The sequence below is a fragment of the Hibiscus syriacus genome, unplaced genomic scaffold, assembly GCF_006381635.1.
Source record: "Hibiscus syriacus cultivar Baekdansim isolate YM2019G1 unplaced genomic scaffold, ASM638163v2 tig00110327_pilon, whole genome shotgun sequence".
NCBI classification, from domain to species: domain Eukaryota; kingdom Viridiplantae; phylum Streptophyta; class Magnoliopsida; order Malvales; family Malvaceae; genus Hibiscus; species Hibiscus syriacus.
This window is the reverse complement of record NW_024062684.1, coordinates 367,968-391,512: the sequence shown is the minus strand read 5'-3', so window position 1 is coordinate 391,512 and position 23,545 is coordinate 367,968. Positions and strand designations below refer to the sequence as shown.

The 23,545-nt window shown below is 34.2% G+C and overlaps 4 protein-coding genes and 4 non-coding genes across 11 annotated transcripts; 5 read left to right on the top strand and 3 right to left on the bottom strand.

Annotated features, from left to right (window-relative positions):
* Nucleotides 1-354: 354 nt before the first annotated feature.
* On the bottom strand, nt 355-3,956 carry LOC120118123 (homeobox-leucine zipper protein HDG2-like). Of its 3 annotated transcripts, XM_039138243.1 has the most exons (11): nt 3,897-3,956; nt 3,740-3,837; nt 3,222-3,442; nt 3,001-3,118; nt 2,723-2,914; nt 2,211-2,639; nt 2,023-2,124; nt 1,558-1,918; nt 1,088-1,359; nt 852-947; nt 355-751 (listed from the first exon to the last, which is right to left on the bottom strand). In XM_039138243.1, exons 2-11 carry the CDS (start codon nt 3,833-3,835, stop codon nt 359-361), a joined length of 2,280 nt encoding a protein of 759 aa, XP_038994174.1. In that variant the 5' UTR covers nt 3,836-3,837; nt 3,897-3,956; the 3' UTR covers nt 355-358. The 3 variants fall into 3 exon arrangements, with proteins under 3 accessions (XP_038994174.1, XP_038994175.1, XP_038994176.1); XM_039138244.1 differs by lacking the exon at nt 3,897-3,956 and having other exon boundaries at nt 3,222-3,502; XM_039138245.1 differs by lacking the exon at nt 3,897-3,956 and having other exon boundaries at nt 3,222-3,444.
* Nucleotides 3,957-8,220: 4,264 nt separating this feature from the next.
* Nucleotides 8,221-12,433, bottom strand: LOC120118127 (syntaxin-132-like). Its single transcript, XM_039138251.1, has 13 exons — nt 12,332-12,433; nt 11,687-11,785; nt 11,387-11,443; nt 11,109-11,157; nt 10,682-10,770; nt 10,509-10,582; nt 10,386-10,428; nt 9,829-9,889; nt 9,687-9,712; nt 9,525-9,602; nt 9,227-9,307; nt 9,084-9,149; nt 8,221-8,964 (listed from the first exon to the last, which is right to left on the bottom strand). Exons 1-13 carry the CDS (start codon nt 12,347-12,349, stop codon nt 8,800-8,802), a joined length of 906 nt encoding a protein of 301 aa, XP_038994182.1. The 5' UTR covers nt 12,350-12,433; the 3' UTR covers nt 8,221-8,799.
* LOC120118124 (delta(24)-sterol reductase-like) lies at nt 10,474-23,347 on the bottom strand. 2 transcript variants are annotated; one of them, XM_039138247.1, is made up of 4 exons: nt 23,297-23,347; nt 20,558-21,831; nt 19,748-20,246; nt 10,474-10,484 (listed from the first exon to the last, which is right to left on the bottom strand). In XM_039138247.1, the coding sequence occupies exons 2-3, from the start codon at nt 21,803-21,805 to the stop codon at nt 19,803-19,805; spliced, it is 1,692 nt and encodes a 563-aa protein (XP_038994178.1). In that variant the 5' UTR covers nt 21,806-21,831; nt 23,297-23,347; the 3' UTR covers nt 10,474-10,484; nt 19,748-19,802. The 2 variants fall into 2 exon arrangements, with proteins under 2 accessions (XP_038994178.1, XP_038994177.1); XM_039138246.1 differs by lacking the exon at nt 10,474-10,484 and having other exon boundaries at nt 19,675-20,246; nt 23,297-23,346.
* LOC120118250 lies at nt 13,475-13,575 on the top strand. Its single transcript, XR_005515737.1, has one exon. It is a non-coding gene; the product is annotated as a small nucleolar RNA Z157/R69/R10 (small nucleolar RNA).
* LOC120118251 lies at nt 13,620-13,707 on the top strand. The gene has a single exon (XR_005515738.1). It is a non-coding gene; the product is annotated as a small nucleolar RNA R11/Z151 (small nucleolar RNA).
* On the top strand, nt 13,774-13,891 carry LOC120118252. Its single transcript, XR_005515739.1, has one exon. It is a non-coding gene; the product is annotated as a small nucleolar RNA Z152/R70/R12 (small nucleolar RNA).
* Nucleotides 13,978-14,102, top strand: LOC120118248. The gene has a single exon (XR_005515736.1). It is a non-coding gene; the product is annotated as a small nucleolar RNA snoR80 (small nucleolar RNA).
* Nucleotides 16,215-18,841, top strand: LOC120118126 (protein S-acyltransferase 11-like). Its single transcript, XM_039138249.1, has 4 exons — nt 16,215-16,306; nt 17,313-17,535; nt 17,866-18,164; nt 18,276-18,841. Exons 1-4 carry the CDS (start codon nt 16,289-16,291, stop codon nt 18,765-18,767), a joined length of 1,032 nt encoding a protein of 343 aa, XP_038994180.1. The 5' UTR covers nt 16,215-16,288; the 3' UTR covers nt 18,768-18,841.
* Nucleotides 23,348-23,545: the final 198 nt, after the last annotated feature.

The window sequence follows — 23,545 nt, the reverse complement described above, 5'->3', positions numbered from 1 at the left end:
TTCTTTGTATTATAGAGTCAGAGAATCCTATTCAAAGAGATATTTTATTAGTATTATTTCACTCATAAAATTCGAATATAATTAATAAAAGAGAAGTGTCTGCTAAAAGTAGATGTGTGAGGTTTATATTCAGCGATTAGAAATACAAAATAAACCCCTTCATTAATTTTCTCTCTTTGGGGAAGTCAATCCCCGAACCTTTAGAGTTGATGAATTTTCTTAGCTCCCAAACAAGGTGCGCTCTTGACTTCTCCCCATCTTCTTCCATTCATCACTGCATTAACAACAATATTTAGAAATCTTTGAAAATGATTAAAAAAAAGTCAAAGAGCATAGTCATACCTTAGCTTATTCAGCTTCATGCATTCTCGCATGACAAAGAAGCCTTTATCCTTTCAACGGTGCATGCAATCAAGTTGTTCACTGTTGCAACTGATCCGAGAGAAAGTTTCGCGGTCGGAACCGAGTCAACCAGAATCTGAAACGCAACTGTCAGAAGTGATCCGCCGGAGCTGCAGGCCGCGTCACCGGCGATGCCAACATCGGCACTCAAAGCTGTCCCCGTAACAGTCGAGCCGTCGGGCAAGATAGCGAAACCCGAAGGAAGAAGGGCGACATAATCCGGGTCACCTCCGTTTAAGACGACATTCATCGCGACTATATCGACCGGCGCATAGATCACAAACGAGGCCGTCGGGTCGGTGCAACTCTCTTGAAGAATCAGCATATTGCTCTGGCTTGAATTCGTACTCTACACAAAATTTTACTTCATGTTATGTTATGAAACTGATTAATTGAATCGAGATATTATTAAATAAAATTGAAAAAATTAACATTGGGAAATTACTTACGTTTACTCGAAGTAGTGAAACACGATTGCCTGTGTCCCGACCATTGGCAATGTGTGCCATTTCTTGGACAACTCCACCATTTGAAAGAATATCCCACTGTTTTTTTTGGACCTTTTCTCATTATTAAGTCATTCAAAACATGCTAAAATACAAGTATCATCCCTTTATTTTATGAAAATTGAAAAAATTAATCCTTCTATTTTAATTCGCCGAGTTCTTTAAAAACATCGACATACCTCATTTCGAGAATTCTCATCTCTGAGAAAATCGAATACACTCTTCGGTGAAACGGGAAGCCAAAACGATGTTGCAGCACTTAGCACAATCCCAGGTGGTCTACCAGGATCATCTACACTTTTTCTGGTCATCACTCGAACATCATCGGCACCCGTCCCCGATAACATCGTCCATGTGTGCGTGGTCGAGGCGCTCACTCCGGCACAGAAACTTATCCCCATTCTCTCAGCTAGCTTCAGCATACTCTTCCTACTATCTTGATTTGTTATCACTAAATCACCATTGAAGAATATTAACAACTAATTATAGCTAACAAGAGCGTTAGTAGTTTTCTTCGGGTTAATTATGATTTTAGTCCTTCTACTATTGTGAAACTTTTAATTTAATCCCTCCTTTTTAGTAGGATAAAATTGATTCCACATTTAACTGCTGCTGTTAAAGTGATAACGTGAAATTTTATTATTATTACCTCCGACATCGCTAGTGGGTACACTCGCGAGCCTCTCACACTGCCGGTCTAAAGTTGCGATCCAACGTTGAGCCCCGAAAGCACGACCGGAGCTTACGAGCTGCTTGTAAAGATTATGAACGCCACTATCATCCACTTCAACATGTTCAACCCAAGTAACCTTTGAATACCCGTCAGGCATCTCTTGAATTAGGGATCCAGATGGTCGCCTCCGGCATCGAACCGTCGGACCGGGACGTATATTATCCAAGGAAACATCGACCACTGCCCAAGTTCCCTCTGCATGTTGCTTGCAATATCTTACGTAATAGCTCTCACGAGTGGTCACAAGAGGTGAAGGAACTTGAAATTCAGCTGCCATCTGAGAAAATTAAATAGCATGGGAAGTTGCAACAAAAAAATATGAAAAAGAAGGTCAAGTTCTATTTTTTATCCCTCCACCATACTAAAACTTTAGATTAATACCACTTGAAGGGCTCCATTATAATTGCCTGCAACACCTGTTGATAGAACATCCAAAGTTGAAGCCTTTGAAACTATTCCCGAGAACACAATCGACCATTGGTGCTGAATTGCATTATATATATATATATTAGTACTTGAAACACATATTTCATGGTATTTATAATGGATATTTAGAGTGAAAACATTACCATATCCATTAGAATCTCGACAAGGCTGACATGGTTCATGAACACAACAGCTGTTTCTCTTGAAGCTTCACACTTGAAGCCACTAGGTTTTGGCCCAATTCCTCTAGGGAATGTCCTAATATACTCTTCCTCATTAAGCGCACAAGTTGTACCATCGAGGCTGGTTATCCATAAGGGCTCACCCATCTGAGCCATTCGAATTAGTTCCTCCATCGCTGCTACAGCGAGCTCGACGATCATCTGCTTATCGGCCCCCAAAGTTGAACTTATTGACCTAACGAGATCCCCAGCAGCACCGTATATCTCGCCGGTGGTGCCAGGTTGTGCACCGAATTCGAAAGGTTGAGACGGCATAGGAGAGGAAAGGAGAGGATAGTTCACCACTGGCTTGCCAACATACTTTGCAGCTATTGCTGATATACTATCAATCTGCGCATGGTGCTAAAAAACTTAGCAGCTATCTCACTAGTAATATAGAATTTGACGAAAGGAATATAAGATGATTTTGGTACCTCTTCTCTTAATCGAGCATTTTCAAGCCTGAGATGGTGTTCATCGAAGGACATTTGACCTACAGCAGTTGGGCCTCCACAATTAGGACAAGAATAAGAAGTGCTTAAAGCTTCCCTAAACCTCGTGTTATCGGCCCTTAGCTTCTCGTTCTCGGCTCGAAGTTGTGTGTTTTCTTGGCGCTCGTGCTGTGTCTGTAATTAGAGACATACGCATCATTTTATATCACGGAACGGACTTATAAAATTCAGGCAAAAAAATGTTCAAATTATATATATACCTTCATTTGGGTACGCTTGTTTTGGAACCAAAACTTCACTTGCAAGGGCTCTAACCCTAACTCACGCCCAAGCTCCTTCCTTTGCTTGTCATCTGGGTGCAGACACTCCTTGAAGAAACTATCAACAAAAGTACAATTTTTTTTATTTAAGTCTGACCTGATTCGACTCTAAACTTAATCGAAGTCCATAAATTGAAAGGGTTTTTTATTTTATAGCTTACGCTTCCATTTCTTGGATCTGATGCTGTGTATGGCGATGGTAACGCTTCTTTTTATTAGGTCGAGGATTCTGATCATCGCCGGAGGCGACTTCGTGGTTGTTTTCGCTACCGGATTTCATCGTACTGTCGAATCCATCGTCTCTCATTCGAGCAAGTTCACTTTCGGAAGTGTGTTGTGTCATCCCAAGAGGATGGAGTTCACCTTCCATCATGTTGCTTGGCTCTTGGAACATTATATCCAACAATTCTTTTAGATTTCTCAAAGCTTATTGTTTTTCGATCTAACAAAAAAAAAAGCAAAGATTAAACCCCAAAAAAACATTTGACGTTTGAGTGTACTCATGTAATGCCAGTAATTTGACGAAACAAGAAGCAGTGGAGCAAAATATTTATAGGAATGGTTTTTTTTTTTTGCTGTCTTTGTATATATATAAGAAGAAGAAAAAAATATTTCATTTGTTCCTCCAATATCGAGAAGAACACCAAATTCATTAAAAAAAGATTAGCAAAAGAATTACCTGAACAAGAGAGGATGTTCCAAATCCACTAACATTCCCGTTTCCACTTATCATCGGCGGCGTGTTTCTTGCCGGAATCATAACTCCGGCCATCATATCCGAACAATCTTGTTCATATACATTTATATGTATAGTAGTTTTCCCTGCTTCCGACCCTTTAGATTCCCCAACAGTGATAAACAAAGTTTACTCCGGTCTTTTGGCAGCTCAAACGTTTACTCTCTCTATCTTCTTCGGTTTATTTACATAGTTACCCTCGAATAGTCTAACGTAAATGTTGACAAATTTGATACGAATTTTGACAGACCAAAAAAAAATGTTCCAGCTATGCTTTCACTGTCTATCTCTCTTCCGCTTTGCCTGCATCATTAGAAATGATTAAAAAAAAGTAAAGATTTCAATTTGAAAAAAATACTTAAGAACGACAAAGAGTGAAACACTGTGCAGAAGCTTGAAATTTTTGACCTAATGAAGAAGAACCCTAGAAAAGTTGGAGGAAGAAGATAAGCTTTAGTGTCTATTTAGGGAAAGAAAGTGACTGATACACAAGAAAAGAAGATGATGATGACAAAGAAGAAGAAAGGGGGGAGGGAGGGAGAGAGAGAGTGAAGGGAAAAGGGAAACAGATGGAGGAAATCGTGGCAGCGAAGAGTTATTGCAGAACGTATTGAGAGGGTGCAATTGCATTTAATGGAGGGTGAGGAAGCTGTAAATGCTATTGAGATAGAAAGAGAGAAAATTTAAAATTTTCATCCTCATCAAAAATTTCATGGTTTTAAAAGTTTTATTTAGACCGATCATATAAATTGGATATCGATAATTTAATTCGAAAAACGTCAAAATGTTTAAACATACTTAATCTTATATCTTTTTATATAATTTTTCTTAATATTTTTTTATAAATTCCTATTAATTTATGTTCCTTAACTTTTTTAAGACAATAGTTCATATTTCATTCCACGTTCAATTAATTGAAACGAAAATAAAAAAGTCTCAATCAATTTAATTTGAAACTCAATTTTTTTTATAGTTTTAATTCGTTTTATATATTTCGTTTTCACGTTCATTCTTGTTGATAATTTATCTCGTGCATGCTATCAAAGCAAATTGCATGCGGTGAAATATCGTAAGCTTTTAAACAAAAGATTGCAACTTCAAATCCTAATCATTTCGCAACAATTTCATCCCACGTTTTCTCGAGGGATTCTAATTACTTTCATCTTATAAAAAATTGTTCGGATATTAAAATTTTAAAAGTATAAAATTACACCATGAATAAAAAATATTTAAATTATATGAAAATTTAAAATTTTTAAAAATACGATCACTTTAAAAAAATCGATCCATCTCTTATCGCATCAACTTTTTCATAATAAGAATTTATGTTCAAATAAATGAAAAAGAAATTATGGAATTAATTGTGTCTTTATTAATTATTATTTATGCATTAATATTGATAGCATGTTTTTTAGATATTGATATGAAGCACGCCGAAAATTCGTAATTAAATACATGTAGATTCTTTCGTGAAAACTATGCTAATGATGCGTAGTTAATGGTTTAATTATGAATTATATCCTTTTATTTTATAAGAGTTGAAAAATAATGTTTCTACTTTAATTATTAGAATTCAATCCTAGCATTGTATAAAAATTAGTCTAATCGTTAGGAGGGATAAAACTACGATTAAATATGGGAAGGAATCCAATTATTTAATACACAAATTGTCCATCGATTATAGAGTCATGTTTTTTTAGTCCCTCCACTATTCAAAGTTACAAAATAATCTTTTAATCATAAGATGTTATTTTATTAAATCTCCAATTATTGAAAGTTACAAATTAATCATACGACTATTAGAACATTTGCTTATAACAATTCTGATATTGTTAATGTTGATCATGGCTTTTCAATCCTTTCTTCCCCTCATACAGAGCCTACTATTAAGGGGGGCACCTTAAGCGACTGTTCAGGGCCCCATTTTTTATGGGGTCCAAAATTTTTTATCTTACTTTTTATTTTTATAATTTAAGTCCTTAATTTTTTGATTTCTTTACCTTTATAAGAGAGACCCTTAATTTTTGTAATCTCATTTTTTTATATTTATAATAGAGGCCCTAACTTTCTTTAATCTCACTTTTTACATTTATAATTGAGGGCCTACTTTTATCAATCTCACTTGTTACCTTTATAATTGAGACCCATGATTTTTTTTTCAATCCCACTTTTTAGTTTTATAATTTAGGCCCCTAATTTCATCATTTTTCTAAAATTTATTAATTTAATATTAAATTAATTGTTCAAAGTAATATAATATGCTTTCGTTCTATAAAGATTTTTTTTTTAATTTTGCTCAAGATCCTAGAAATGTCCGAGACGATTCAGCCCTCGTATTAGTAGTTGGTTTCTAGATTTCTCTCCTCTCTTGATTTTTGACCTATTAAAGAAGATGTTGAGTTGAAGTTTTTTTCTTCTTCTTATTTTAACTACTTTTAATTTTGTTGTCGAATATCGTTCTTTTTATTTTTTAGAAAGTTTTGGATTATATATTTAAGTTTTGTGGTATGTGGACCTATGGGCACTTTAACCATTGAGCCCTACGTAAGCAAAAAGTCCTTTAGTTTATGTTATCTTTTCATTTGTATTCTTACTCTCGTTTCCACATTAAATGAATTTGGGCATCAATGTCTCTCAATGGCAAAAAGGCCATTTGCTTTTTTTCATGCCCCCCTTATTTATATTTCATATTCAATATTATTATTTTTCATATAAATGCAGATTCTTGTGATTATATATTCCTTGTGGGTCTTTCATCCATTATTTTTTGAATGACTTTCTATATTTTATTAATTTAATTTGTACTCAAACTTTGTAGGGAATTTATTTCTCTCGTGATACTAGGGTAGCCCCTTTTTTTCTCATCTTATTTATTTTATTTTTCTTTAACAAATTAGAACTGAGTTAATTGCTTGTCCTCAATGTATGACCCTCATTTTAAATTAGTCCCCAAACTTTTAAAGTTTATAATTTCTTCATTAAACTGTGACTAGTGTTCTAAATTAGTCCTCAAACTTTTGATCAGTTTCATCTCTAAATTATGACATGCATTCTAAATTAATCCTCATATTTTTGAACATTCTAATTTCATCCCAAACTATATGTATACACTAATCACAATTGTTGCAAACTATATGTATACACTAATAACAATTGTTGTTAATAAAATTGTTAGACCCAATTATATCATTATATGTTTGAAGAAAACAGATTTTGACTCAAAAAAGATAAAGTAGAAAGTAATAAGGAAAACGGTAAAAGTAAACCAAGTAGGGAGTTGCAACGACCATGGGGTCGGCCGAGTGGTCGGTGTCGCCTGTCGGGACCATATATCCCCATTTAAAGGCAACGCCAAATTGTAACCCCTCCCGACGTCGTTTTGTCTTTATTTGTTTGTCGTTTTGGTCTACGCAGTGAATTTACAAAGTCTTATTTAGTAGAGAGATAAGTCGAGCACTTAAATATCATAAATGTCGAATATCATTTAAAATTATTATCGTTGATGATATTTTACTTGCCACAACTTCACTCCCACAATTGATTATTTTATTTGTATGAGTATTCCACGTAAAACTAAAAATCATTCCGATACAAATTACCAAAGTTATATATATTTTTTAATAAAATAACGAATATATTTTGGATGTCGAAGAGTTTATATTTGATGAAATCTAAATCCATGATCTTAAGTTTGAAGTTAGTGGTATCATACATTTAACATATAATATCGGTTGTTTAAACTTTAAAGCTCAACCGATGAATTGTATTTCATAGACTTTTTTTAGAATGAGTTACAAGACTCATCAACAATTATTATTATTTAAAGAAGAACTATTAATAAATCAAATAAATAAGGATATTAATATTATTCTAGAGGTTCAAATCTTGATGTTTATTTTAAAAGAGTAATACTTCTTTATTTAATCAAAGGAAAAGAACAATAAGATGGAATTTTCGAAATTTAATTAAAAATTAATATTAGCTGAAATTTCATTTTAACAAACATCTTTTATTATTATACCACAAACTCTATTCATCATTTAAAGTTAAAACTAAAACAATGAAAGAATATACGGGAATCAATTAATTAATTAATTAAAAGTGTGTTGGAATGAAGAACTTAATAATTGTCAGGGGAAACCGGAGGGTGCTTCGAAATATTTAAGAAGCTTCTTTAAATGAAATTTAGTATTTAATGAAGAAAACGATTTTTCAATAAATGTTTTTTGAGTATAAAATATTATTATATGCCACAAGACAACAGCCTTTGTTTATTATTTTTTTTGGTTAATAAAATTGGTAAATGAAAATAAATTGTGTATATTAAGCAAATAAAAAATCACTTTATTATAAATTGGACCATAAGGATATAATCAAACGATTAAAATTAAAAATAACATAAAAATGTATAATTGGCCCAAACTTTATTGAAATTGGGCACAGTGAGACATGTTCAGCTTATGGGATCATACTATAGATCTCAAGCCCAATTGACGTGAGACTTGGTGGACTTTCATGTCAACCGCCCAACTGATATGCAAATGTGTACATTCGTGAGAGATTTCGCAAGGAGATTGATGGCAGCATACGTGGAGAGGATTCAGAGGGAAGAAAGAAACACCTGAGTGGACACATTGGCTCACCAAAAACAGTCCGGTCCAGTGCGAACTTTTACGATAGACGGTCCAAGGAGGCATATCATCCACGGAAGCCACGGGCAAAGGCAAGTCAAAGAAATTAACCCCATTTTCCCCCTAGTGTTTGTTTGGCAATTTCCAAGTCACAGTTGCGTAAATATTAAAAAACCAAACTTTGCATCTGAATTTTGAAAGTATAAAGGAAAAACAACGATAAATGAAAGGGACGAACAGCAGAGTCCTCGATACGAAAGGTTAACCGAATCACACGAAGTGGAACTTGCATTCATTTATACAAGAAAAACTAGTGATTCCGAAGTAACTACATGGTCAAACAAGAAAGAGGAACGAAGGCAAGCAAGTACCTTAGCTGCTCTTCCAAGGTTTAAGGACTCCAACAACTATAACAGCAACTATGATTAGGAGAATCAAAATGGCGATGCACATCCACTTTCGTGTACTCTTCTGTCGATTCTTTGCTTTTTGAAGGGCAACCGTCCCGGACTGGACGTTACTGACTGCAGTTGAAACCTGAACAAGATTTCATTAACGCACAATGCCGAGCAAGAACACACCACTCGTCCTAATATGCATACTAATAAATACTTGGTAAACCACCCATTCTAAGAGATCTGAGAATATGAACAAACCTGACTTTCTATGTTGTCTAAAATTTCTCCTTGTGATTCAACAAGGACTGCAATATCAAGGTAAATCTGACAATAGCAACCCCATTAGAAAAGTTAACTCGGTTTAGTCCATAATGCATGCTAAGGGCACAGTGCAGATTTACCTGCTGCAAATCGAGTAGCTTTTTCTCGATCTCAATCACAGCATCATGCCTTTCTTGGATTTCCTCCACTGTATTTAGTATCTACAACCATAACCCAATATCAAAATTGCAGTAACAAAGTGTTAAAGAAGCAAGTTATTATCTTCCCATCTGAATATTTGCATGTCAACTTTTAATTCTTCAAATCATATTACAAATTCGTATAACATATTGCACTGTGAACAAATGGTGACCGCACAAAAAATGTCAATCATTGTTTCTTCAAAGTGAATTAGTGTTAACTGTAAGAAGGCCCAACCTGTCCACGACCCTGCTCTTGAATTGCCTTCTGGAAAATTTGTTCACTGTTTCCAGTTTCAATGAGGCGATCAATCGTCTAAGACAAGAATAAGTTTCAGCAAATTAAAATAACATTGATATAAGTTAGAGCCAGAAGTTCCAACATCAAGCTTTGACTCACCTGTTCATCTGGTCTGGTCCCGGTAACTGTAAAAACAGCCATAAAAAGGATAAAGTGCAACGAAGAAAAATGGCTGGTTCAGGGAAAATAAATATCAGATTATTTTTGGAGCTTTGGCAATCGGTATCTCCAATATTCTAACCTGTAATAACCCTTCTTTCTATAACTTCCCGATACTCGTCCTGGATCTTCTGTCTAAGAGTCTGAAAAAGAATATAAAGGTCAGGAAACAGATCATATCGAAATGGCTTAATACCCAAATATAACCTCAAAATTAAATAAAAAATGGAATTAAGCCCTTGACCTTTGATTTCATGTAAAGAAGGCTTTAATCTTTTGTTTTCCTCTAATAATAACCATGGTTATTAAAGTTAATTAAAAAAAAGTACATTTGGAATAACTTTTAAGTTCATAACTTAAATTGTTCTATAAAATATCTGATGGAATAATGGATGACTGATTATGACTTTCCAAGATTTTGCAAACAATGCCAGACAACAAATGTAAGTTTTCCATTACTTCAATTGGACTTTTCTTCACTGATTTCAAAATTTTACGGTTATAATACAGAAAATAAAAATTTATTTAAATGCAATTAAAGGATCAGGGACTTAATGCTATATTGTAATAAACATTCGAAGATATATTCGGGTATAAGCAGAATTTAAAAAAGATGTCAACACTGATGCATAGATATACCTGAAACTCCATCATCAAATCCTTGAATCTTATTGCCACAGCACTGCAAAAAACAATCATAATGAAAAAATAAAATTTAACTAGATAATGAAAGGGAAACTAAGCCAAACATTTGCAACACACTTTGTAACATTCATCCTGGATCTGTCGATGCTTGTTCCCTTCTCACATCCAGGCTTTTGCCGATTGGATAAGTTCTGGAGATGAAGTGACAAAATTAGCAAAATAGCTTCAATCGCAAAGCTCTAAAGTATAAAAACTAAGATATTTCAAGAGAAAAATGACTAAAGAGTTACATCTTTGTTTATCGCTTCTAATCTTGCTTTGACATTACGTGCTATCTTCCCGACTTCATCAATATCTTTCTCCATTCGCTTCTTCATTGCTTCAATAAATTACTTTACATTTAGATAATATGGAACTTGAGTAAAATGAAAAGTAAACAGCATCATCTTGATAATGAATAATCAAACAAAATGATTCCCCGTAAGACTTGATAAAAATTTGCCCCTGCTAATAGTATATATCCATTTTTCTTGTGCAACTCAATCATTAACGATTTTAACAATGAGTTGGATGACTCATTAGTAATCAGATAAGCAGCTGCGTTATAAACTATGCAGTGTTACCGTGCAATGCTCATATTCAATATGAAATGGTTATTAATAGAAGAATAAAGCTTTTCTACCTTTTCTTATAAAAAAAAAGAAGAAGCTTTCCTACCTTTCATGGCGGATGCCTTTGTAACAGACTTTGACTCCTCGTTAGCATCCTGTAGAGATTTCACGTTAGATATACGTAACTTGCGATAACAGCAACTTATCAGTTAAGCCTGAGAATGTAGGGACAACTGATAGAATGTAGAAATGAGATGATATTAAATTTCAAAGAGGAAAATGTAAGCCTGAGATTTTTAATGTGCAAACACATAGCACAAAAATACCTCGGAACAACCTTAAATGTTAAAATAATCTCAGGTGAACATCCTACATAGTACATACCTTGAGTTTCCTTAGTAATCCCGACAGCTTCTCCACTTGTTTCTCAACCTCTTGTATCTATAGTGCAAATAATAAGTAAAAAGAAAATAAACGTTGACAAGGCCAACAAAAAACAAAGACAACATGAGTAATATGCAGATTTATACTCTTCAATTAGGTTGAAAATGTATCTGAAATTTCAATAAATTTATGGATAACAAGTTTCAATCTTTACACATAAGGTTGTAAATAGTCACTTAGGCCATCACAACCATCTAAGATGCAGCTAATTTGTTTTGCTTTACTAAGTGTATTGCATGCCTGCTTATTAAAAGCTTCCATTCCCATGTCCGAGGTACTTCCGGGAGCTTGTCTTCCCATTTCAATGTGACCATGGCCTCCATCACCAACGAATGAATCCTGATTGATAAACATAATAGGACCATTACCTCCTAAAACAATGCCCCTAATGAACTAATGAAGCTATCGCAATTAAATTGTCAGTGGGAAAAGAACAGGCAGAAGCCAGAAGAAAGCAAACTAAACTAAGATAATAAACCCAAACCCAAGCATGGTACAAATATGGGTTTCCAAATCAGAACTAAACAAAAACAAAGACATTCCCAAGTAAATTACCAGTAACCAAACAAAGAGAAAGGGGGAAATCACTTTAAAGGAATAAGCGTGATGTTCAATCACTAAACTTAAAGCGAAGATAGTGTGAAAGAAAGAAATGAAGCCTTAATAACAGACAAGGATAGTTCTCAAAGCTAATAAACACTAAAACCAGCTACAATTAAACCCAGAAACTAAAAAGCACCCAATTCAGCCCCAAATTCCAAAAAATAACAAAAATATTGATTGATCAATTAAAAGAAATAGAACCCCAAGCATTTCAAACTCTTAATTTAATTAACAAAAACAAAGTTACAAGCGATGGGAACGAGCAAAGTGATTAATAATTACCGTGAGTAAATTGTTCATGTTGACGAAAACAAAAGAGATGATTTTGATCAGTTGAAACTTCAGAGCTCAGAGGAAGGGGGAAAGGGCAAACTTTTAAGAATTTTTCGGAATGCAAAAACCTAATTAATTATTTATTATTTTATTGATCTATGTTTATGTTTGGGTATTAAATGAAATTAATTTAAATCTAGGGATTTTGAAGCTAAATGCAATAAATAGTTAATTTATAAGAATAACGCTCATTTGTATAAAACTAACATTTAAATAATATTAATTTTAAAAATAGTACTTTTTCAACTACATAGTATAAAAATGTTTTTAATATTACTTTTTGATAATGACGTCTAAATGCATATTAATAAATATACTCTCGTACGCCTTTATCTTAAGTGATAAAATTTATTTATTTTACTTGTTATTAAAAAAATTGCATAAAATAGTATTTTTAATAAAAAAAAAATCAAATCCTCTTATTTTTAAAAATTATCGACAAATCTTTCAAAAAATTTAAATTAGACTCCTCAAATTATACACTATTATTAGCCATAATTGTGCATGGCTTCCAGCAACTGGCAGGCAGCAGCAGGAAAAGAAAGGAAATGACAAGCTAATCTCAATGGTATCACATATAATCTTTCATATCCCCATCGAATTTTATGTATATTAGGATGGTCATGGCTCGGTTAGGTTTTTAGTTCAGCCGAATTTCATTTAAAAATCAAATTTTTATTTGCATTTGATTTAACTGAAATTTAAAATGATGTTTATCTTAATTCAAAATTAGATATGAAGTGATCCTCCTAATTATTTTAATCATTATTATTAATAATTAGGAGGGTCGCCCATGACCCAACACATTAAACATGGTTTGGGTCTCCCCCTCTAGGTTTCAGTCGCCAGCAAATCCCTTAACCCAGTCAAACACCTAAACCCTAGCCCAAACACGAACTCTTTAAAGAAACCCTAATTTGAGCCCTCCTTCACACTATATATTCTCCTTCAAACCTCCCATTCCCACAAATAGTCTCAGCTCTCTTATCATCCTCTTCGGCGCGTTTTATTTCATAAAATATATTTTTTGATTCGTTGGGGTTTTTCAATTGCTTTAGTTGTTCTTAATTTCCCGTAAATTTAGAAGTAAAGAAGATTGCAATGATGAAGTAATTATTTTGTGGACTAGAGTTTCTGATCTGGGCTCTTCTCCCAGAAGTTGAAGACTAACCCTTGGCTGTCTGAGTAACCTTCTTTATTCTAATTATTGTTTTTGTTTTTGTTTTCGAAATTATTGAGGCTAATGATGATAATTCAAAATTATCTTAGCGGATTTCAGTGAGATTTTTTTACCAATGATCTGATTGTTACACACACTGAGGCCTTACCTTTTTTTGTTTTGAATTTTATATTTTTAGCCCAATTTTTATTCTGAAAGGGGGGATTTGATCTTTGCTATGATGAGATAAGAACACTCAAGTGTTGATGGGCAGTGGGATTGGATCTTTCTTTTTGGAAGATCTGCCGTGAGCCCTCTCTTTTTAACGACTTCTCCTTCCACTGAGCTCTAAATCCCCAATTATCTTCACTAATTTCTTCAAACTTTCTTTGAATCTTAGTTTTCAATTGCTGGATGATTAGTAGATGCGTCTATTACCAATTCTGGGGGATGATTAGTTCCTCTTGGCATAATGGCTCAGACGCTATATCAAAACATGTGGTTATCCTGATTATTGACCTTGCTTTTTGTCTTTTGATCCTGGAAACGCCACAGATATTGATTTTATTCACTTGAAACTGCTTTTTAATCTTGAAATTAATTGAGATGGTAAGCGTGGAAGGAATCTCAGCTTTATGGCTAAAACAAAAGTGAAAATTTCAGGCGTTCAAGGTTCTTTACGAATCTTAATTTATTATTTGGGATGTCGTTAACGTAGCATAGTGAATAAGGGACTCTTAGCATCCACCGTTCATCAAATTACTTTGAAGGTTTTAATTATATTTTGTTAGTGTTTTTGTATATAAATAGAAGTTGAATATAAGATATTATTTGTTTATATAAAAATTAATTATTAATTTAATTTTAATATAATATTGAATTATTGATTTTATGAAGGACTGTTTGTTTGTCTCTTAATGGAAACATTCAGCGTTGAAAGTTGAACGATTTAGTATTCAGTATGTTTATTTTGCACATCTAAATGATTTTAATGCTGATTGATTAAGTAAAACAGTGTTGAATGATTCATTACAGAAGTATATTCTAAATGATTTAGAGTTATTATCAAATAGTATGTCACATTCAGAATTAATTTATACAGATTTTTTGAATCATTCAATACTTAATCATTCTGAAATAAACAAATAACCCTTAAATGTTAGAAAATATAATGAGTCAAAATATCAGTATTATTGAAATTGTATGCGTTTGTGTATATATTAAAGATATTGATTAGTTCGGTGTCAAATAACGAAAGGAAAAAAGAATTCTAGAATTATATTAATAAACCTAAAAACAAAATGTTCTTACACATACAAGAAAACAAACCTGAACGAAAATCAAATACGTTTAAACCTAAACGAACGAAGTAGCCTGAAACGAGGAACCACAACCCCCTGTACATTTACAAGTTCCCAGCAACAAAATACAACCAAACCAGAAAAAAAAAGCTTACAAAGCGTGAGAAATCATACAAGCAAAGAGGAAGAGACCGGCTACGAACACGAGACAGCCGGCAGCAGAGTCCAAATAGCAGATTAAAATTAATATGACAACTGACGTTAAATTTTAAATATTATTATGTACAAGGGAATAAATTACTTATTTGATCATTTAATTATTATCATTTGTCTATTTTTATCGTCAAAATATTTTTTTATAGATTTTATTATTAATGATATAATTTTTTATAGATTAGCTACTATTTGTGTAAGTTTTTGTTAAAATGAAGGTAGTGAGTTGGTATGAGATTATAATAGTTTTTATTATTAAAGATTATATATTTTATCAATTTGATCATCTTTTAACCCAAACTCTATCGATAGGCATTTGATGTTAATTGCATCACATTCCCTTAAATTATGATTTTTATTTTAAATTGACTTTCAATATTTTAATTGCATACTCATTATAAATTAGTCTTTAAACTTTTGAAATTGAATTTTCATCCTTAAATTACGACTTTGATTTTAAATTAGTATCCAATCTTTTGAATTTTCTAATTTCATCCCTAAATTAATAAATAAAATAATATAACTTATCCTAAAAAATTTATTAATTGGAGATGTAACTAGCATATATTGATATTATTGGATGTAATTAAATGTTCAAAAATTTAGAGACCAATTTAAAATGATCATAACTTAAGGATAAAATTTGAGCGTTCAAAGGTTTAAGAACTAACTTAGAATAAGAATCATAAATGAGCATCCAGCTCAGTTGATAGAGCACAAGGTTCTTATCTTTGAGGTCGTGGGATTGAGTCGCATTTCATTATCTGAAGTCTCCTACGAAAGTTGCTCTCAACCTGGTGTTGGGGCAGCCTACCATCCTACCTCTCCCTTATCCCATTACATATGAGAATAAGAGTCATCTAATTTTTTTTTAAAATAAGAATCATAGTTTAAATACATTTTAAAATAAAAACCATAATTTGAAGATATATAATATAATTAACTAAAAAATTACTTGGGAATTTTTGTTTGTGGTCTAAGGCCCAATAAACCAGATCATGGTTTTAAGAGAAACATGAAATCATATTCATGTGTGTGTATATATATATATATATTAATCTCCAAATTGCAATTCAAAAACAATTTTCAAATGTTTTTCTTTTTCAATAAAGCAGGCGACGAATAAAGATAGAAGGAAGAAGACACCTAAGTTGAGTAAAAAAATTTAGAAAATTATCATAATACAACTCAAATTAGAAGGCAAAACCTTAAATTCCAAAGAGCTCGAGAAACATGGCTGAGTCGAGCAATGTCAGTTCTATTCTTATTCTCTTTTTCTTATTATTTCTTGCTCGATTTACGACAGTTTTTTTGTTATAAATTTTTTCGTTGTTATTAATTTTGCGTATAGGTAACGAAGGTGCGATGCACGGAATGTTTTATTTTCTTTTTGTTTCGTGTATTTCTTTTCCTTTTTTTATTTTTTTGAAGGAATTTTAGTTTTGGTTAAATGTTTTTCTGTATATTTCATTAATTGTAGACTGTTGACTTTCTTCCATAGTAATTTTCCGGGAAATTTTGTTACAAAGCTAATTTAGTTAAGATTTTGAATTGCAGAATGCAAATTGTGTGTTTTTTTCAATCTAGAAGGAACAAACAATCCAATCTGATAAAAAATCTTGAAAAAAGGGAAAAAGAGAAATTAAGTATTATTCCTAGAAATTCAGTGCTCATTGTTTAACTGTATGACCTTGCAGATTACCTTAGTATAAACGACCACTGTATGTGCTAAGAATACTTAATGAATCCATTTAAAATAAAGTATCACCGCACTTCCCTTTTGATGGCATGGCCATTTTTATGCTGTAATTTCTGATCGACAATTTTTATTTACCTTGTGTTCTAGGTAGGTAACCTCTAGGACTTTGTCCAGCTTTCCAAAATGGAAGGTATTATCAAATGTCCGGTTTTGTTTTTGGTAGGATTCGGTTTATTTTACCATTTTGCTGCAAAAGCATGAAGTACAGAACTATAGTATTGTTCTTATGTTTTACATTTATTTGCAGAATATTAAAACATTCAAATATGTAAAGATGTAAGAAATCGGATTTTGATTAGGGAATAAAGTGTAGAGTTTCGAAGAAAAAGACTATGTGAATGATTGAAATGCAACAGATGTGTAAAAAGCAGTTTGAATAACTGTGTGATCTTGTTTTCTATGACACTGAGCATGTATAATGAAAAAACAGATTTCGTTAATGTCTGACTGAAGCAAATTGAACACTGTTTTTGGTTTGGATTTTTTTTTCAATTGTAGGATTACTTTGTAACAACATTCACGGAGGATCACGATATTACATGCTGGGGTTGTGGATTGCGCCTCCTCCTTCCATCTTATGCACCTGTTTTCAAGTGTGGTTGGTGTGGAGCCATTACAAATCAAAATGTAAATAAACCCGAAAACAAGTGGCTTTGGGGGAGGGGCATGCGAGATCGGTGCTTTGTTATTATTCTCTTCGTGTTTATTCTCTTTGTGATATGTATGCTCTCTCTCTCTCTCTCTTTCTTCCCTTGTGGTTTTCACAAAAGTTGAAACTCTCCTCCACTTAAAAGGTGCATCTTCGGTGGGACTTGGGGTTGTTAGATACCCTGAAGCTCTGCATTTTGCTTCCAGATCATCTCTTTTATTTGGTTTCATTTAATCTGAACATCAAAATGGAGTTGTTAAGGGTGTGGGAATTTTTTGTGTAGTTAGATTCATAGTTGGATCTCAAATGTTTAAGAAATCTTTCTATGTTATAAACCGCACTATATAATGTGTTGGGAATTTTTACTATTTTTTATCATAATATGTTCACATGAAAATGCAGGTGGCGGGGTATGGGCGGTGTATCCGGTTGTTTTCTCTATCAGCTATACTCTTGGGATTGTTCATTCCATCTTAACGGTTATCTTGGCTGCAACTACTGTTTCGACATTCTGCTTATCATCATTCCGATGTGCCGGCACACCTCCAACTGTATTGTGGGGTAGCTATCCAGTCGTAGGGAAAGGTGATCTCGAAAATTATACCTTCTGCCACTATTGTTCAAAGCCGAAATCACCAAGAGCACATCACTGCAGTTCATGTGGAACATGTGTTTTGGATATGGATCATCACTGTCCTTTTGTACGTATTAAGCATATTTTCAGTGTTCACATACTTCCAATTATTGATAGAGAATTCGGTTTTATGTTTTGAAACTGGGATTGATTTCCTTTTGCTTTTTGTTGCATACAGATAGGGAATTGTGTCGGAGCATCAAATCATCGGCACTTCATCGCCTTCCTTTTTGCAGCCATTTTCAGTACTATCTACATTTCAATCATGTCCACGTATGCAGGGTTACGTATGTGGCCACCGGTAAAATACAGATCCTTCGGGCACTTGAACGGTTTCAGTAGCCATATAGCAACTCAAGCATTCAAGGAAGTTATTCTTGCTTTCGCGAGCTCGGCGGTTCAACTTTCGGCCAGGGGGCTCATTCTTGTTTATCTATTTATTTCGAGTGTTTCGCTGCAGATCGGTTTAAGCATTCTTTTATGGCAGCAGCTCAGTTATATATATAAAGGAAAAACTTACCTCGGGCATTTGAGTTCACAGGCGAGTGGAGGTGGTGATCAGGCTGAAGAAAAAGATTGCCAAAATATTCTCAGGTTCTTTGGTTGCCCATATTCTATTTCCAGATTTTTTCCCGGCCTTCGAAATTCACCTAAGAGACACACCAAGTGATTTTCTTTTTAATACAAAAGAGATTGTAGCTAGGGATGAGGAACCCGATTATAGATTTAGAGTTTCCAATTTTAGATTTTTTTAGATATATGTCGTTTTATATATATTGTTAGAGAACCATCGTCATCGGAAACACATTTGATTATGTAATCAGACATTAAATGAATGCACTTTATTATCCTCCTAGTAGCTTGCATCTCTCAGTTGTGGATAACACCATCCGTGGATCATGTTACATTTACCACGATCTTCTTGGTTGCTTGAATGATTAGATAACACGTTTTTAATATCCCGTCCTCACTCCAACATATCATTTACATCGTGTTCGGATTCATTATTATTTTTTGATTAATTTTAACGATTTAATCTATTCTAAAGATTCTTAACTATTTGAGAATAAACGTTCAAATATCCTACAGTCGTTGGTTAAATTTGATTCGTGTCCGGTTCGTATCAATTTAAAGATTTGATAACAAATATTGTCACATCATCTGTTTTAATTAGTTAAATTTGGGTTTTTATTGAACCATGGAAAGACTAATTAAATTTATAACTATTTTTGTAAAGAGAGTTGAATCCTTAACCTCTATGATCAATGCTTGACATTAAAGAATAAAATCATAACATTAAATCCAATACATATTCTTATTAATTATTTATCATATTTATTAGTTATTTGACAATAAACATTAGTTTTCCTTTTATGTATGGAAACATAAGGCAGGCAGTTGATAGTGCCCAAGGTTGAACCGATTAGACCAATTAGTGTAATCGGTTGAATCGGAAATCAAAGATTTAAAAAAGTGTTTTAATTTGTCTAGAGGTTGGCACTGAACTCGAACCCGAAAATTTGGACCTCGATAGTGACTAATCAGCGATGCTCAACCATATCAAATAACAACAGTACTAACACACCAAGTTCGACTAGATAAATAGTAAAACAAAGTGACAACAAGACGATGCAAAGATTCGTCACCAACAGCGATACATTCTACCAATGATCATTACCTCAAAGTCAGTCCCCATCCGTAGTGACTAATCAGTCTCTGCATATGCGGTTTCGAGGTGGGCTTGTTCGGCTTCTTGCACCTCCTTTTCGGTCTTCCTTCCTTTCTTGGATTTGTAGTACACGCTCATGAATGTTCCGACGGCTCCGTACTTCCTTCGGACATGCTCGTAGTGATCAGCATCGAACATCCTCCAGAAATCCTTCTCGTTCAGTTCGGAGACCGCATACTGCGGTTGGAAACTCTGGTTTTCGATCAGCCATTTCTCCATCTTACGAACTGCCTCTGCACCATCAAACACTTCACCCCTCAGCACAGGTCCCGGTGCGTAATAGACTCCGACATCTGTGAACATCTGAGCGTATTGTGTATCACCCTGTCTGTGATGATGCTCAAAGCCTGGTTCTGGATACACCATTGTCTTGACTGGAAGCTTGAACAATCGGTGCGGGCAGAGCCAGAGGGGATAGATCTGGAGAACAAACAATTTACTATAAGCGAAATTTTACGAAGAACACCAGGATGGCTAAAATACTAGAATTCGACAGGATCCGTTCTTATAGGACCATTGTTTTAAATTCATATTCGAGGCAAAAAGCCACCCACCCTGTCCCGTCCCGTGCCCATCCCTAACTGAACACCCAGTTCTATTTCATCAAGGAAACCCACAAAATATAATCATTTTGTCACGAGAAATATATGAACTTCAAGAGTGAGATGAACGATAGTAACATAAAACAATGATGAATGGAAGGAAAACAAGTGCATGAACATAAAATTTACCTCCATTTCTCGGTCGACCCACTCAAGGGCATCCCCAACCTTGTAAAGAGGAACAAGCATGTCTTGAATGACGTGCATCTCATGGTAATAATTTCTTATAGCTTCACCTTGAGTAGCCTTGAGCAAGGAAACCTTGGGTGGCATCAACCAGCCTAAGAGAAACCTAAACCAAAATTGATCCCCAAAAGGAAGGATGAGCTTCCCCTCCCAATACAAACATCTTGTGTGCCTGTGGTAGTATTCCCTCGTTGGAATGTACTCTACGAACTCTCCCTTCTTTAATGCAGTCTGCGCATGTTGGTAGAACCAGGGTTTAAACCACCAACCTACATTGTTAATCTTATTCCCCTTCTTCTCGGCCTCTTCTTTTGAGGCGTATCTCCCAGTCATGAACACACCTTCAGTGGGTGAGTAGACCATGCCTTCTACAAAATCGGGAACTTTCGCTGGATTATCCTGATCACCGTCTCTGGGCGCAAAGGAGTCCATATAACCCTGTGCAAGCTCTTTCAGATTCCCCACTACGGGAGTGTAGGACAGCCTCATGTATTCTTTAATGGGTATAAGTTTGATCTCAGCTGCAACAAGAAAACCAAGGGTTCCTTGAGACCATGGGATAGCATAGAAGAGATCAGAATATTCATTGTCTTTGGTAGCTCTAACAACACGGCCGTCAGCCAAAACTATCTCATAAGCTACAACTGTATCAGAAAACAGGCCATAGATGTGGGAGCTTCCTTCGATCCCGTAGCCATTGATGAGACCACCGACTGTAAGATCATCAAGCTCTGCAACCACAGCAAGGGAAAGATTCATTGGGACCGTGACTCGAGTAATCTGCCCCATGTTTACAAGTGGCTCGACCCTTGCAATCATTCTCTCTTTATCGATTTCAAGGATGTTACGGAAAGCAGACAAATCAACTTCGTAATGGCGAGCTCTCTTATAGTCTACATTCCGCATTCCAACAGCAACCCATGGTTTACGGGCTGTGCACACAAGACCATCCTTTTTTGGATCCCTCTGCTTGAGACGCTTCACTACTTTCTTAACGTTTTCATCATGTTCCTTCTGGCGCTGCTTGTAGGACTTCATCTCGGATCTGACATCTCCAACATATATGAGAAAGTAATAGAGGGCGGAAAAAGGGAGGACAATAAAAATAACTAAAATCCAACGGAACTGGACCAAGAAGTCCACCAAGCCCTTCTTCCTCTTAGGGCGAAGGGGTGCTTGAAGATCTGACATTGTGGGAGTGAAAAAGGCCTCTTCTTCTGCAACGACAATGAGAAAAGTTGTAAGTAAATATAAAACGCTACTCACAGCATTTACATTTCAGGACTTTTGGACTTCTAAAAGTGAGAACATTTACAATTTAAGGTTTTCAGACTTCTAAAAGTAACAAATTAGCTTCACATGATAAAATGAGATAAAACTACTGAGCAAGACACTTCGCTTGCTGATCTAGGGGGTGTAACCCTAACAACTAACAAGAAAGTTCGAGCCCCGCGAAAACTATCATTTAAGGATTAAGAATGACACAAACTCATTCACAACTAGGGAAAACAAGTTCATCAGAAGAGGTCAAAGTAAAACTGAAACCCATTAAAAAACTTTATTCTACATGCCCAATGAAAGTCTTGCAGAAATGAGAAATTTAAAGACCCGTAAGCTAAAGCACTGAAACAAGGCATGAAGCTAATTTTCACATTCACAGCTGAATGGGTAGAGAATCAAGTTTCAACATGCACGGGTTTGATCTCTTACACATATGAAGCAAAGCAAAGATCAAATCCTCTAAAGAAAATAGCACCCTTAAATCGCATGCTAATCAATATACCATTCAAGCCGAATAAAAGGGTAAATTACAAATGCATTTCAATAACATCGAAGATGCATCAACTAGGTGAGCATTCGAAAATTGTTTTTTTTTTCAACCAACCCAAAAGTCAAAGGGAACTTTAGCTATCAAAATTAAAGCGTGAAAGGGCAGATAAAAACAATATATTCAACTAGAGAAACCTCAACTTATTAACCACAATGCATAATGTCGACACGCAATAATTGCCCTTTAATTGAAACCCCAACCTAATCTAAAACCACCTTTCAAAATCACTAATAGTTAAACAAAGTATAAGTTCAAACAACAAATGAAAACCTCCTAAAACAAATCTAACATCAGAAACTTAAGCAAAACACAGGCTGGAACCACGCATAAAAATAATAGATTTAGAGTATTCTAATAAATCCAATTAGCTTAATACCTCAGATATTCCCGTGTTTTCTTTTCTAGTCTTTGAAAATGACATGAAAGCGAAACTGGCTCAATTCAAATAGTAGAGCTAAATATATATCCAGAAATAACTAGTAAGCGACAATATCAGATTCATAAATTCCAAAAATAAAACTAAAAACTTACTGAAGAAAAAACAAATCTCGAATTTTAAGAGCAATAAACAAAGCATTATAGAGTAGCAGCAGCAACAATATTTAGTTCATTTTTTTCTCATTTCCTCAATAACTCACCAGAGATCTAACAAGTAACAACAATAATAACAAAGAAATGACGAGACGAGAAAAACCGAAGGAAACAAAGACCTAAGAAATACACTATTCAAAAGTTGAAAAGACAAATCAGATTAAGCTCAGTTTCCTCCATTTTTCTCGGTAACCAAACAGATAAACAAAATTCAAGACCAAAAAATAATACCGAAGAAAAACAAGAGATCGAGGAGAGACCTTGAGCTCTGAAGAAACGCCCTACAAAGGTTGAATAATGAAGAGCTGTTAATGGAGAGCAAAGCACTGTATAAATATAGAGAGTGTGAGCTCAGCTTCACTGTACTGTGAGAGTATCGCTTATGGATTGTTATTAGGGTAAACTGCACATTTAGTACCTAAACTATATTTTTATTCCGTTTTGATACTTAAACTATAATTTTGTCCTTATGTAATTTTTTAACATAACGACAAAAATATCTCAACATT